The 15,447-nt window shown below is 40.9% G+C and overlaps 1 protein-coding gene across 1 annotated transcript; it reads left to right on the top strand.

The window, feature by feature from the left end:
- The first annotated feature begins 81 nt into the window (after positions 1–81).
- eipr1 (EARP complex and GARP complex interacting protein 1) lies at positions 82–14,375 on the top strand. The gene is made up of 9 exons (XM_037240761.1): positions 82–242; positions 428–511; positions 3,667–3,799; positions 3,962–4,118; positions 4,835–4,934; positions 6,239–6,375; positions 10,741–10,908; positions 11,731–11,898; positions 12,744–14,375. Exons 1-9 carry the CDS (start codon positions 201–203, stop codon positions 12,916–12,918), a joined length of 1,164 nt encoding a protein of 387 aa, XP_037096656.1. The 5' UTR covers positions 82–200; the 3' UTR covers positions 12,919–14,375.
- Positions 14,376–15,447: the final 1,072 nt, after the last annotated feature.

Raw genomic sequence — 15,447 nt, forward strand, 5'->3', positions numbered from 1 at the left:
AACTATTCTTGAAAAGATTTACGTACGCTTTAGAAAGTACTCAACGGTGAATACTCATGGTTACGCATTCCGTCTACAGACTTGCAACGCATGCCTTTTTACAATCGCGGAAGTATCGGTTCCATTCTAAACTGCTCTGTTTACGAGTCTATCGTGTTGTTTATATATTTTAATCTTACTCATTCAACAGTACATGCAAAATGGAAGATGACGCACCTGTCATTTATGGTCTTGAATTCCAGGTATGGATCTTGCGGTTATATTATTGTAGTATTTGTATTTACCTTGCTAAAAGATGATTGCACGTTTTCATGTTGCTTTTATTTGCACACTTTTTGCAATTTTGGGAGGGTAATGTCATGCGTTTTAATCTGATGCATTGAGATGTATCTAAAGTATTGTTCGTGCATGCTTCATCTGATTGCAGGCTCGATCACTCACTGCACAGACAGCTGAAACGGATGCTATTCGTTTCCTTGTGGGTACACAGTCTTTAAAGTTTGACAACCAGGTGAGACAACAAATTGATCAAAGTTAAACTGTAATTTACGGGGAATTGCAAATTATTCATGATATTAATAATGTTGATTTTTGGTTCATACTGTCAGATATTCCATTTGGTAAAATGGTACATGGCATTATATTGAGAGGTAATGTTTTACCCCATCATGAAGGTACTAAAACTAATCAATGTAAAAAAAAAAAAAAAAAAGTAAAATTGTTATCTATCTTTGTGAAGAAAAGTGTGTATATACCCTATAAAGTGTCATTTAAATAGCCCTGTACTAAGTATATTAACAAATGCACTGATAAACTTGAGCAATAACCACTGAGACATTAAACATTTGGTTGATTTAGTCATAATTTCTGGACTAATGTCTGATATAACTATGCATTAAAAATACATTTATCTAATAAGTTAGTAAGGTACATTTGCGGAATATGAATTTTAACTCTGTTTTGAGTTTTATGCGGCTTCCACACTGGGGTGGGGGGCTTTGACAGAGAGCATGTCTGCTACAATTACACGCCATGGTGATCGCCTTGAATTTTAATCTGCAGTGCTCCTGCATTAGTGCCATCTTCCCACGTCGTCAAACAAATGGCTTAGCTTCTTCCTCCGACTTCCTGAGCGTATGTGACGTCAGCACGATGTGCCCGCTTGGGGTTTTGTTTTTCTATGTGCTTACGTGAGGTGCAAAAAAAAATTCACGTGTTCTTTTGTTTGTACTGCTTCTTATGTGTAAATGAGAAGAAAGTAGAGTTTGTATTGAATGCATGTCTGCATCCATATCTTGCATAGGTCATTTCAGAGACAGATGAGAGAAACAGTTGGTGCTAACCGGGTGGAGAAATAATTAGCTCTCTGGGAAACCGAGAGGGATGACGGTGAGAGCGAAAAATGTCTGCCTGGAGAAAAATGAGCCTGTTTTCTGGCAGACTTGAATGTGAAAATGGTCTGGCACAAAACGTGAACCTCGCGAGCTCTTTCCAAGTCTTGTATAGAAACGGTCCAAAATGGGGAACTGTGACAATGAGCACTTGATCTATGTTAATTCTAATCACACAATGTCAATAACCGAATATATTATTCCTGACACTTCCTTTACTGAAGCATTCACCTTTCCCGCAAAAAAGCCTCCCAAAAACTTTTTTAGTTTCTTTTCTTTTGGTGCAAGATAAATCTGCCGACAAGGTTGCACAGTCTTCATCATCAGGCAGCAGCGTAACCTTTGGAAATCAGTTCCTAACCCTTTCCTGCTCTGCTCGCCTGCCCGCGGTCACGACACAGCCGGGATGTGTTGTCGTCCTCCGGGGATAACGCTATTGTCCGTTTCCAGCAATGGTGGTAGTCCTTTAGCCAAACAAAAAACAGAGAAGCTGCAGAGGTGGCTTTATTTATGCTCCCGATGCTCATTAAAGTCGACTCAAGATGCTTTACTCTCAATGGCCTCTCCGCACCTCTTTGCACACACACCTTTGCACTTCTCTGCCAGGCAGCCCACGTCTTTCTCACGCATGGTAACACGTTGGAAATCGTGGAGTTTTCCAAGATGTCAGGATCCGCTGGTCAACATGCACAAATGAGTTTTACAGCATCGTTGTGGTTTCAGAACTTGTTTTCTACTTTCCACTTTTTGCATGTTTACTAAGTCGAGATTGTCCTAACAGTAAGAAAAATGTTTTTTGGATTTGGCATTTCATCCCGGAGAGCTCCTTCTGTATCCATAAGCCTTCTGGCCTCTCCACCTCCCATTAAGCATAATGCAGGGTGGAAATGTCTCTCTTAACTCGCATAGCACCTCTCAAATCCCCGGGAGACCAATAGCTCCAATGACAGATCGGAATGTGTGTGTCGGCATGGCATTTAAGGCCGCTAATGAGATAAAGTGCCCAAGCTTGGCACCTCTCACCCGCATTCTACTCCTCCGTACCGCTTACTGTCATCTGTGCGGCTAAAGAGCTTTAGAACACAGGCCCCTGAAGTGGGGTCCACAAGCCAGCTTGGCTTTATCCCTCCCTTACTTACCTCCCCCCGTCCCCCCCTCCCTCCCAACTCTACCTCTCCCTGCTTCCATTCCAGCACATAATTAAAAGCGCTGGGCCGGGTGCCCAAGTGGTTCAAAGTTATGAGTCACTCCCCAGGCTTGGAAGAGCGAGGCATAAATCACCTAGGGGGGGTGGTCCGCTTGGAGGTTCTCTTTCCCCTCACCTGGGTTTATTCGGCAGGACCCTATTACTAAGGCCCTCCAATTACCCCGTCCCCGTCGGTGTGAATTTATTTGTACCGCTCCCCCAGCACCATTAAATTATAACTTTGCTTAATTTTTTTTTTCTTGCTTGATGCAGTCCAAGCCAAGGTTAATAGCTGCCTTGGTGACTTTGAGGTGGTTGAGGGACTCTGACGCTATGATGCTTGCTCTTCCCCTCCTTTTCCGTTAAGCCTGTATATGGCAAACAGGCACAATGAGTGGGAGTTACTGTCCGGGGCATCCCCATTTACAGTCCTGTGTGACATTGTAAGTGGAATCCGCCATTGGGGATACTGCCTTTCGTTGTCTGATGAACCCAAGAGAACGTCACTTTTTACAGCACGGCGAGCCCTGAACTGAATTCAACCGAAGGCCCCCGTCGGTGTTGAATAGATTCCTACGTAATGAAAGTCCCTCAGTAAAACGTGAAGGTTATAAAATAAAAGTTTACCTTGTTGGACTTTTAGATAGCTGTTGATTGTTTTTAACATCAGCCAAGGCCTAAGTAATATCACGGGTCAAGAACCTGCCTTCTCAGATGCACCCGGTATTAATAATATAGTTGAAGGGTTGCATCCCTTGTAAATCTTTACTGGCCGGATTTAACTGCAGTGATGTACAAGTGTACTCTTGGGCCCAACTATATTTCGGCAGTACTGACAAGCTGACTGACGTGTTGCTGGCGCCAACCTTGGCGAACTCATCATCGTATGGAGCGAAATGAATGATAAATGTACTGTATTAAACTGGACTGCATTTCTGAAGCACCTTTTGGCATTTTTAACATCATTTTAATGCTTAGTTAGTTTATGCTTTATTTTTTTTTCTCAACCCTTCTATTGATATTTAATGAATGGAATTTAAATGGCGATGCTAGCAACCTCTTCACTGTTTCCGGTGTCTTTCCTTCAAGATCCACATCATTGACTTTGATGATGAGAATAACATCATTAATAAGAACGTCCTTCTCCACCAAGCTGGAGAGATCTGGAACATCGATGCCAGTCCTGCAGACAAAGACGTACTGAGCACCTGCTACAACAAAAGTATGTGCCACCCTTTCCCCCTCCATTGATGCATTTTGTTTTCCTTCACCAAACATTCAAGTATGTGTTGCTTGTAAGACAGTAACTTTGGTAGGCTCTCTCTGGCTCTACTTATTTTATTTTACTCTCTATGAATAATTCAATTTGTCCAATCTTCTGCAGCCAGCGACAGCCGTGTGGTGTCCTGTGCAGCAGTATGGCGGATGCCCCCCACTTGGGAAACAGGAAGCCAAGAGTCACCTGATGACTCCGCTCACAATCCCCAAAACTTGGAACTGCTTTGTCACCTAGACGACAGTGCCCACGGCAATGCAGCCTGGTAAGCGTTATAGCGCTATTTGATTGGTATTGATCATATCTTATCTATCAGTCTATCAGCCGGCTGATGTTGCCTCTCTTTCTTTATCTCGCTAATCCGTCTACAGTATCTTTCTTGTCTATTTTTTTTTTCAGGGTTAGTTCTATTTTTTTTTGTTTGGATTCTACCTCCCTGACATTTGAATATTGTTTGACTTTGTGGCACTCAGACTATCGACTGGCCCACTTCTCCAGTTTTCGTCACAGGCCGAGTCTTTTGTACGGCACAATGCCTCCCTATAACTCAGCAGCTATGAGAAAGGAAATCAATGCTCATTTTTCATTTCAGTCCAGCGTTCATCAGTATCTCTCGATTGCTATCATTTTTAGAGATGCCAATCAGTAAAAGCGATGCATACTGTAACTGTGCGAGGAAGCGATAAAGATGGAGTGTGGCGTATCGTAAACGTGGCATTAAAAATGCTTGCTTAAAAACAACCCATTTTGTGTTCGGAATTGGATCGACCCAGGAAGTTGGGTCAATTTGACAAAGCTGGCTATTTTTTGGAACAAAATAGCTTTGGTCTGCATCGCCTTACCATATATATAGTTCAGTAGATGATGCCATCATATTTTGCATCTTATGAGATTGTACAGATAGTTTTCAGTGATTACGCTGGTTGATGTGTTTAAAAAAAAAAAAAAAAAATCGTGTGTGTCTTTTGAATCAATCCACAGCGTACTGTGGGAGCCAATGGGAGATGGAAAGCGTGTGATTTCATTGGCTGATAACCATATTCTTCTCTGGGATCTGCAAGAGAGCTCCACACAGGCCACAGTAAGACACACAAACGATTACACACACGGTGCACTGTTAACTGCATAACAAACACTGCATATCTCACAATGGTATACTCATTATTTGATAAACGCCATATTGTCTGGATGTTATCAGGTGAACAATTCCTTATTCCCTGTGACACTAGCTGGGTCCGCTAATCGTCGTTGCTCCGATACTCGGCTCAGAATAACGCCACCCCCGTCTTCTACATACATTACCTGAAGTTGCAAAATTTGATTGTAAATAGTTTTTTTTTTTTCAATATCATACGAGCTCAGCTTTCATTCTTCTGCAAACACTGTGGGAAGACCTTTGACAAGATTTTTTTTTTCACCTAAAGAACCACTTGTGTAGTTAGCTCATTAATCACGAATGAGTTGGTCCGGCTTGTCAAGATTTTAATCTAAATTTACAAATGTTTGTCAATAATTTTTTTTCCAATTTACTTGTGTAGAGAAGTAATGGACAGACTGATTTTTTTTTTTGTTCCATCATTTATAAATGTTTTACTTGGACAACTGCTTTCAGATTGCGTGCGCTCTGGTAAGTAGTGACCTCAATGTGAGGTCAAGTACAACCACAGGGCCACGTGAGGTCTTAATCCTATCTTTTGACACCAACACTGGACAGCAGAGGTATTAAAGCCCATATCAAGGGAGAAGAGGAGAGTTGGAAAGTAATCGTGGGAGGCTGTATAATGAGAAAAGGAAGATGGAGGGAGCAATGGACGGCCAAGCTTGATTGGAAAGATGTAGGCTGGGAGGCAGAGCAGGATGTATGGATGTGGGAAGAGAGTGCGCTTGATTAGGAGAGCGGGAATGAAAAAGAAGGGGAAAAAAAACCTTGGCAGTCAAGACAAATTCCTCTGGTACTGATGAGAATGCTAATACCTCTCTCTCTCTCCCTGCCACCCTTCTCATCCCGGTTTTCCTGTCTCCCTAACCCTCTATCTGTCAGTGTGTTATGTGTTCATTTCAAACCCTCGGCCTGGATTATCATTTCTTCAATGTGTTTTTTGGCATAACCATCTAGGCATATGAAAGAGGCTCATCCGCATACAGCGGATATTTAAAGTCTACACACCCCTGCTCAAATGCCATTTTTTTTGGGGTGTAAATAAAGGACACATTTTTTCAAAGCCACATTTTTGTGCAATGTAACTTGAACAGATCAATTAAAAAATATATATAGAAGGGAAGTAAAAATAAGCAAGGGGGGGGGGACACTGGCTGAGCTATGTGGCTACAATTCTAAATGGCTGCTTCGAGGTGTTAATGAGGTTGCTTTTTGATTCTTTGCAGGTCTCCAGCACTGCTATGCTTGAGGGAAAGGGGCAACTTAAGTTCACTTCTGGCAAGTGGAGCCCTCACCATAACTGCAGCCAACTTGCCACTGCAAGTGACACGGCCATAAGAGGCTGGGACCTCCGTACCATGGGGTGAGTTTTGGTTCAGGTATTTTCTCATTCATCATTCAACACTCTCGTGACTTAAAGAAATGGATGTGAAATTTCTGACTCTAATCACAAACCATGTTTATGCAAATGTACTTTTTTTTTTTTACATTAACCTTGTAATTGCAAGTTGTTAGTAGATTTGCGTATGTTGTGCTTGTTTGTGATCTATACGATGATGTGTTAGGTCAGCACATGTCCGTGAGGGGGGGGGGGCTGTACTAGAGGAATAATAATCACCTTGCCATCGATCACCATGATAACAGCAAAGTGCAGAGGAGATTGAGAGGGGCGCTCGGTGAAGGAGATAGACAAGAAGAGAATGTATTTACAAGATGTGTATCGCAAGCCCTGATAGGATGGATGAAACTCCGCTATCACTCCGGCTTGTAACAAATTAAAGACTTCCTCCGCACTTTATTTTGGCTAGCAACAAAAACATTGTCTCATCTTTAAAGATCACAACGCTTGATTTTGATAGATTGGAACTTTTGGGAGACTTTCCAGTTCATTTGTATTTTTAACGTGCCTTGAGATAGAAGCCTAATTAGTTCCGTGCTCTCAACTCAAAGCACTGGTCCATTTCAGGAGACAATTACGCAAAAGAACTCAACAGTTTTTAAATCTACTTTTACATATGTTAGAGTTGATTTCCGAGTGACCTTTGGAACCTTGCAGCAGTCAAATCAGTTCTAGCTAACCTTTTCATAGATTTCCAGCCACCGTGACTCTATTGGACGTATATTTAGAGACTTGTATTCATGACCTTAGGCAGACGGCAGAATAAAAATGAACAATGAGTTTAGCATTATTGAAGACATTGCTAGTGGAGTGGATCAATTTCTACATAATGTATTGTTCACATTAGCCCTGCAGACTAATGCGGAGTTTAATCTTCCCTTCTCTTGCATGAACAGTTCCGATTTAACATCCCCGCAAAAAATACTCTACTCAAACTAAAATAATCTTTTTTGCTTCCATGTATTTGTTTACACTTTCTTTGTGTTTTAACTCAGAATATCACGAGTGAACATGCTTTTGAAATGTAACCGATTTTTTGGGGTGAAATCATTTCTGCAATTTTTATCATACTTGGTGATTCTGAATGTTGCAATGAGGACAAAAGAATGAGCCCACTTTGTTTGAACATTAAGATTAACTGCCCAAAACTGTGCATGCCTATAAAAGGCAGTTTGACACAAATTCTCAATGGATGTCACTTTCAAAATATTAATTAAAAAAAGCAACAACAACAATGAATTATTCCCCACGTCTCTCCGTTTGTGTACCTGTTTATCTTTCTTCATTATTATTTCTCCCCATCTGATGTACCTCCCTCCAAACCTGCCATCCTGTCATCCTTGTCTGCCAGCCCAATCTCAAAGCCAGGCTTTAATTTCGAACAGCAATGAAATGATTGCTCTCCTCGTTCGATTTTTCTTTTCCTTCTCCCCATCCTTTCACACAGCAGTTGTCATAGAAACAGAGACTGTGTGTCTGTGTGTGTGTGTGTCTGTGTGACTATGACCGTCTGTTCCAGTCGATTCCCTCAGCAGAGAGATTTATCGGCTAGACTAAGCCAGTAGGAGGTTATGTGTACCAGGTTTTCCTCTGGAATTTGTGTATCCAGTCACATTGTGAGAATCAATGTTCCTTCTAATTTTCCACGCGCCTGAGTATTCACACCAACTCTCTGAGCACTCCTTGGAGCATGGTCAACAGAAATCATGCCACTGTTGGTTTGCAGAAATGAAGTCAATGTTAAACAGAGTGTACCATTTAGAGGAGTGGAAAAAAAAAATACAACTAGCTCATGAAGCAAATCTGAAGCTTCATTTGCTCATCACGATCCGCGTGACAATAATTTTCACACTTTCACCTTTTTTTTTTTTTTTGCCCAGTCCCAAGTAATCTTTTAGATTTCTTTGTATGAGACAAATATAAAAAATGCAACGTTCCAATGCAGCTCAAGTTTGGATTTTTGGGGTGTGCACTGTGTGAGAGGGTGGGAGGAGCGTTAAATCACAGAGAGACTGAAAAAGTCACAAATTTTTAGCACTCGAGAGACTTTTTAACACAAGTTTCGGTGCTTGAAGTAAGGGTTTGTGAATAACTTATGAATCCCAGTCCAATGTTTTCTGATTTTGATGGAAACATTTATGTGATTGTTTGCTGCTCTACTTTTTGTATTTTCCGCATTTAGACACAAGAGTATTTGTGAGTATGTTTTTTTTTTTTTATCTGCTAGTGCCTAACAGTGTGTGTAATAGGTCCCCTGTTCCCCCATCAACCCCCATCACACACTCTCAGCCTTGCTGGCTGAATGACAGTAGATTGAGTGTGTTTGGTGGCTTAGGCAGAACACAACGATAATCCCCCACACTCATACAAACACACACTTGGTACACATGGAAAAAAAGTCCCAGGTCTCTCCACTATTAGCTGGAGCCTAGGGAGTGGATGTGTGAGCGTGTTGCTTTGTGTTCATGTGTGTGTAGTGGGGATTGCTTAGTGACACCGGAGAGGGAAAAGGCGAAACAAACCCAATTTCCTGCTCCATTTCCTTTTCACATGGCAGGCACGTCCCATTCCACGCTGGAACGGGTTAAACACTAGCCACCCCTGAGCCCGGGGTCACAGCTTTTACACAGGAGACCAGAGCCCCGTGAATAAATCATGTGCCTCGGCTTCAAAATTAAACATGAAATTGTTACTTGAAGTAAAAGTGACGTTTTGTGTCTGATGCGCTGTGAGGATTCCACGACTCACCTGACATGGAATGGAATTATGACGTTTGAATATAAAGAACGGGGAGAGATTTCAATCCAATGTGGTGCAAGCGAAAACAAAACGTTGACAAATCCTTTTGATTACTGTACAAGATTCAACAACTAGTATTTAAAAATAAACCCTAATGCTTTGGAAGATGGTCTCTTGTTGATGTTTACAGAGATGACAATTTGACAGCAGTCTTCACTGAGCACATGAAATAGTGACACATGTGAGGTGACAGCCCAAAAAAGAAGCTTTGAAAGTATTTCTCTTAAAAATCAATATTCAGGTTTATCGTTGTTGCTCTACAATTGAATCATGATTTGTTATCCTTTTTGTTTTTATGTGCTAACCTAGAAAGAAATGTCAACATAATCACTTTAAAAATGTTTGATTTTCAATTAACATTTGTAAATGGAATAATGGGTAAAGGTGATTTGCTGCCACCAGAGCGACTCAAATATCAAATACTTCCTTTTGTTCCACGGATACATAACATAGACCTTGATGAAAGCATCAATTCCAAATCAGCTGTTTTTATGATTACAAATGCATTAAATATTGAAAATATACCATAGAAATTGGAAGAATTTGAGCACAACTCATATAAGCTATAAAAGTTAAAGGTGAGCTTTTTGACAGGATTTACACATGATGATGTATAGTCACTCGACTTGTTATTATACATTGTGTCGCACAAAAGCTTCTAGCTGTCTTGACCTAATTGAAGCCCAGCAGTTTGCCCCGGGTCATTCTCTTATACCTCCCTTATTTTAATGAGATTTTTAATTAGCATGTTAATTGCCTAATGTGATCAGAGGGGTGACGAGCTAGCTAGCTATCTGCTGTTGGCATCCAGCTGGGCCATAACACTTGAGGCTTTCCACTCTGCTGAACATAACCCAACCAAGCTGAGCTTTATTAGGCGAGTCTGGAGAGGAAATGGTTTTTGAAGATATAAACTTTTTCTTGTCTTTTGTTTTCTTTTATTTATCCACGCTTAAGGGAGAAGTCGAGCCACCGTGGTGAGAATCTCTAATTAGCAAACTGTTGTTTAATATGCCCCGGCAAAAAGAAGTATAGATATATAATACTATATATCTATATAGACTATATATATAATACATTGAATGGCTGTTTGTTTATAAATAATTATAGTATAATATTATTATTATACTGTATTTCAAATGTTACATTTCAGTCACGCAGTAATTGTGAAAGTGTTTGGAGGTGTAGAATTTGACCAAATAGATGGAAGCAGACTTCTCTGTTCCACCGCCATGCCATGATATGAACTTGCACTAGCAGGAACTCGGAGCTGTGTGGTTTTTGCCTTTATGATAAACCAACATCGGGTGTCAGCTTCTTTATTGAGCTTGGCTTTGGCTGACAGACTCACACTTGGGAATGTCTGGACAGCGTGAATCTCTCTCTCACTTTTTATTGTTCTTTTAAATCAACTTCTTTCCTTACTCTTTTCCTGTATCTTTTTCTAATTGCTACTCCCTATTATCCTTTAATCTTCGCCAAACTTTTTGATCAAGTTTCCCCGCATCTCTGTCTCTCTTTCCTCCTCAGTCAGATTTACTGTATCGAGAACGCCCATGGGCAGCTGGTACGTGACCTTGACTTCAACCCAAACAAGCAGTATTATTTGGCCAGCTGCGGAGACGACTGCAAAGTTAAGTTCTGGGATGTGCGCAACGTCCAGGAGCCCATCAAAACCCTGGAGGAACACTCGCATTGGTGGGTATACTTTGTTTTTGCATACCCCAAAAAAGTTCCTGATATTAAAGTGTTCCTATTAAAGAGGAAGGACTGATGGCGAAAGGGAGCGATTATAAAAATCGGATTAATTCTGCATCTAGATGGCTTGACGATGGATGGAAATGCGTTTGTCCTTTTTTTTCCTTGTTTATTTCTGGAGAAAGCAGAAACTATGCCGAAGACTCTGAAAACTCCTCTGCACCACTGTTGATTGGTGTCTTATTTTATTAATGGCTTTATCTCCTAAATAATTGAATGCCCTAAGTACTTCTGGTGCAATAAAATGCAGTTATACGCTAATTACATTTTAAATAGGCAGTTACTCCTTTTGACAGCAAAAGTTTAACCGTCGTCGGCCCGACGTGCCTGGCTCGGTTCTTCTCCTCTGCTCTGTGAAGCTGCAGGCACTGCCAAGAGCGGAACACCGTGTACTGCAGCAGTGTGAAAATGTGTGTGCGTTTGTGAGGGAGAGAGGAAGTATTTCAATATTTTTCTCTTACTGTTTGATCCACAGATTTCATCAATCATGCCACATTTTAATACATGAAGGGCCTAATTTACTCAAATTTGTGTGTGCAAAAATGGGGTACAAACTAGATTGGCAACTCAAACAAATGTGGACGCTGATCGACTAACTGGGCACTCCTAGGAAATGCCTAAAATTGCCGTGCAGTTTATTTTGCCTGCTCTGGGAGGAGTATATGCAAATTGTTGTTGATCAAACCAGAGATGAATTGCCATGGTTGAGTTTGTCATGGTTTTCCCTCATGTTTTTTGCCAACTACTCTTTTTGGGCGATAGGGTGTGGAGCGTCCGCTATAACCACAGCCACGACCAGCTGGTGTTGACGGCCAGCAGCGACAGCCGCCTCATCCTCTCCAACATGGTGTCCATCTCCTCAGAGCCATTTGGCCATTTGGTGGATGATGAGGATCTCAGCGAGGGGGAGGACAACCACCAAGATGATAAGTAAGAGCAACAAAATGTTACATGAGAAATTGAAGCATCAGGGTCAGACAGCAATGGACATTATTAAGAATTGTCGTGCAGGGTCTTTTGAATGGCCAAGAGTAGAAAAAAAATGTTGAGTCCAGTCCTCCTTTGAATCATCCATCGTGCTTACCCAACTGCAGCTTTCCTGGTTACCAAACTGAAATATTGCTTCATACTGTAAATAGCCCATTTTCAAGACTAATTGAGGCTTCTCTAAAAGTGATTTTGGATTAAATATATTGCAAATTATGATCGCAGAAGACTTTAATAGCATTTCCAACAATAACATGGTCGACGCTTAAGATATAAGAAAGTAAACAATTTACAGTCTTTTTTTTTAATTCACTTGTACAGACTACAGATCACATGAATTGTGGGAAAAACTGGAAAAACGATTTATCTTCTTGTTTTAAATCACATAAACCAAGCCTTTGAACATTTTATATCCAGTGTAACTCCTCCAACTGTGGAGTTTTGTCCTGACAGCTGAATCACTGAAGCAGGAACACCAGCAAAGGACCGTCCTTGATCTAATTAATTATCCATTTAATTGTTAGCGATATTATAGGAACGTGATTGTGAAGCCTCACAACAAATGGAACGGGGTTGCGCTAACATGGTTCATACGTAATATTATTAACAGTACAAGAAATAAATACACACCATCACACGGTTTTGTACGCAATTTTAAATCATCATCTTACATATTGCCTTTGTCCACGGCACTGAAAGTTAATTTGAAACCCTTTTCGATTGTAGTCTCATTTTTTCCCCCCTATCTTGCAGCTTTTTTTCATATGTTATGCATGCTTGTGTTGCAGGGGCAAGGAGCCTCTGAAAGACAGCGTGGTGTCCACCTACGAGGAGCACGAAGACAGCGTATATGCAGCTGAGTGGTCATCGGCCGATCCGTGGCTCTTCGCCTCGCTCAGCTATGACGGCCGCTTAGTCATCAACAGGGTCCCCCGTACTCTCAAATACCAGATCCTGTTGTGAGCGGACATATCGTGGAGTTCCCAAAACGGCAGCGCATATTGTTGCAAAAACTGTAATTCATGTAAATACAATCCACCCACATTCAGTGACTTAATTAAACGTTCCCGTTAAGAGTTCAGTGTCACCAAAAAAACTCGGGAATCACTAATTTAGGAATTTCTCATGAATTTAGTAGGTAGTTAATAATTTTGATAGGTTCAAATGATGTTTTGCATGGCACAATTCAGGTCAGGTGTAACAAAAAAAAAAAACGAGCTCTCCTAAAGCCATTGTGATTGGCGCTAATTGTCAGATATTTTCCTCTAACGTGGCTGTGCAAATGGCTTGAGAAATGAAATTCAAAATAATTCTATTATTTATTCCTAAATGCAACATGGAGCCATTGCTTGTGAGGCTTCAGCTTTCCGCTGATAATTACAACCTCACCTCAGTGTATCTGACTCCTTTGCATGGAGGGAGTTTTTCTTTTTTGCCTGCTCGAAATGAAGCTCACGCTTTAACATGATTCTCTGCACTGTGGGTGGAGAGCGGACAGAGCAAGAGAAGAGAATTACTGACAGCCATAGAAGGGGAGTTAAGAGGTCCGCAGCCAGCACCCATGGGAGGTGACGAGAGCGGCGTGATCTGTACGCGTGAAGTGGAGGAAGGAAGCCTAGACCCTCCAGGGTTGATAGTGGGCTTCATGAAATCCACAACCATGCACATTTTGTCCTTATATCATATTCTCTTATTGAATCTTACTTTATTTTTTGAAACTCTTCGACTCCTGACTTAGTTTGGTCTTGCTCGGGCAGGAAGTTGCCGACATGAGCCTGAAGACTTTTTTCCACCCACTGCATTGATTAACAATAACAACAGGAGTCAATTTGGAAGAAAATATTCGTAGCACTTGTGAATGTTACTTTCTTACTTTCACATGAGCTGCAGTGTTTTCTGCTCCACGATCTCTGCAGCAGCATATATACTGTAAAACATCAACTCATCGCTTTTGATATTAGCTGAAAGTACCCTGTAGTCGCCGAAAGCTCAGATTGCCCTAAGCTACTTATTTATAATTTGATCATTTCTGCAGAAGATAAACAGCTCGTGGAAGGGACTTTTAATTTTGGTGTCTGCATTAAGTCATTTAGTAAGGAAATATGTCTTGAAAGTGCTATTTTTATATACAGTACAAATGGGGGATTCGAACACATTTGCTTGATTAAACACACAAAGATAATTAAATTCCAATAAGACAAATATCTCTAAAAATGTCATACATAGAATAAAAGGAAAAATGAGGAAATGCTAAAATCTCATCTCTGATATATTGTAATTGTAACATACTGTACATTAAAATACTCCAGCCGATTCTTATTCAGAAACCGCCTCGATAGATAAAAATAGAAACCAACCATGTTGAAACCATCACACTGTACAGAACTCTGTTAATACATCAATGAATCATTCTTACTCAACTAAATGCTTCCATCCCTTTGACGACTTAAAGGTCTTATTTCATTCGTCAATTACATTTACAAAGGCAACACCACTGACATCGATTATGGACTGACCTCTTATTGGTTGGGGTCAAAGAGACCACAATAGAGGTGCTAATATCACGCAGTATACATCCAGCTCCTTCATCCAAAGCCATTGTCCCTTAATTAATGAACAAGCACAGCATTATTTATGACCCTCGCCACTAACCAACGCATACGTAGCTTTCAAAAGCTCTAATTGCGCTCATTTCTCATGTGGGATGTTGACATTTACTCTCTAATGGCGGGCGGCTATATGAAGTCACAGATGTTCACATGACACCGTCATTCAATTTGCAGGCCAATGTTTTCGTGTGAGCTGTATTAATAACTAATAATGGAGCTATTTTATTCATTGAATTTCTCTTTTTACAATCAAGTCGCCAGGTAATTAATTACTCAGGGGGCACTTAACCCGTGATATTTGTATTCCGCCGACAACAAATGAAAACTTCACAGTTGTGACTCCAGCTCCCGTATGTGAGCTTTACCGATTAATAATTAAAGTGGCCAGCGAGTCCGTCAATGAAGTCCCGGCGACACCGAGTGACGGTCTGTATGCGTTTGATCGATGGTGCGTGGAACAAACCCGCAAACATTTTTGTCAATCAAACGACACATGGACGATTCCCCGTGAAATCCATTAAAAGCAATTTGGTCGCAAAGTTCACAACTCCGTGACCACTCAGTATTTTTAAAAACTTCATTAAAGAGTGGCTCTTCAAGTCATGCAAGAATATTCTTGGTTTAACCCATAAATAGCGATATGATGCAATTTGTGCTTTCCTTCTAGACTTAGGCCTCTCTGTGTTCCCTCCCACATTGGTAAACAAAAACATGCACGCTAAGCCGATTGACAACTCCAAATGGATTTCAGTGAGAATATAAATTCTGCTGTGTGATGTCATTGACCGTTTGTATGCTATTTTGAGCGTGACTGCATTTTTGCACTAATTCAAGCGGAGTGTGCGTTTGTGTGTGTTCGTGCTATGTGCATGAGTGTGAGCTC

The sequence above is a fragment of the Syngnathus acus genome, chromosome 22, assembly GCF_901709675.1.
Source record: "Syngnathus acus chromosome 22, fSynAcu1.2, whole genome shotgun sequence".
Taxonomy (NCBI): domain Eukaryota; kingdom Metazoa; phylum Chordata; class Actinopteri; order Syngnathiformes; family Syngnathidae; genus Syngnathus; species Syngnathus acus.

Coding starts and splice junctions, on each gene's coding strand:
- eipr1 (XM_037240761.1), top strand. CDS start 201: ATGGAAGATGACGCACCTGTCATTTATGGTCTTGAATTCCAG. Junction 3,800..3,961: donor GAGCACCTGCTACAACAAAA/GTATGTGCCACC, acceptor AATCTTCTGCAG/CCAGCGACAGCCGTGTGGTG. Junction 4,935..6,238: donor AGAGCTCCACACAGGCCACA/GTAAGACACACA, acceptor GATTCTTTGCAG/GTCTCCAGCACTGCTATGCT.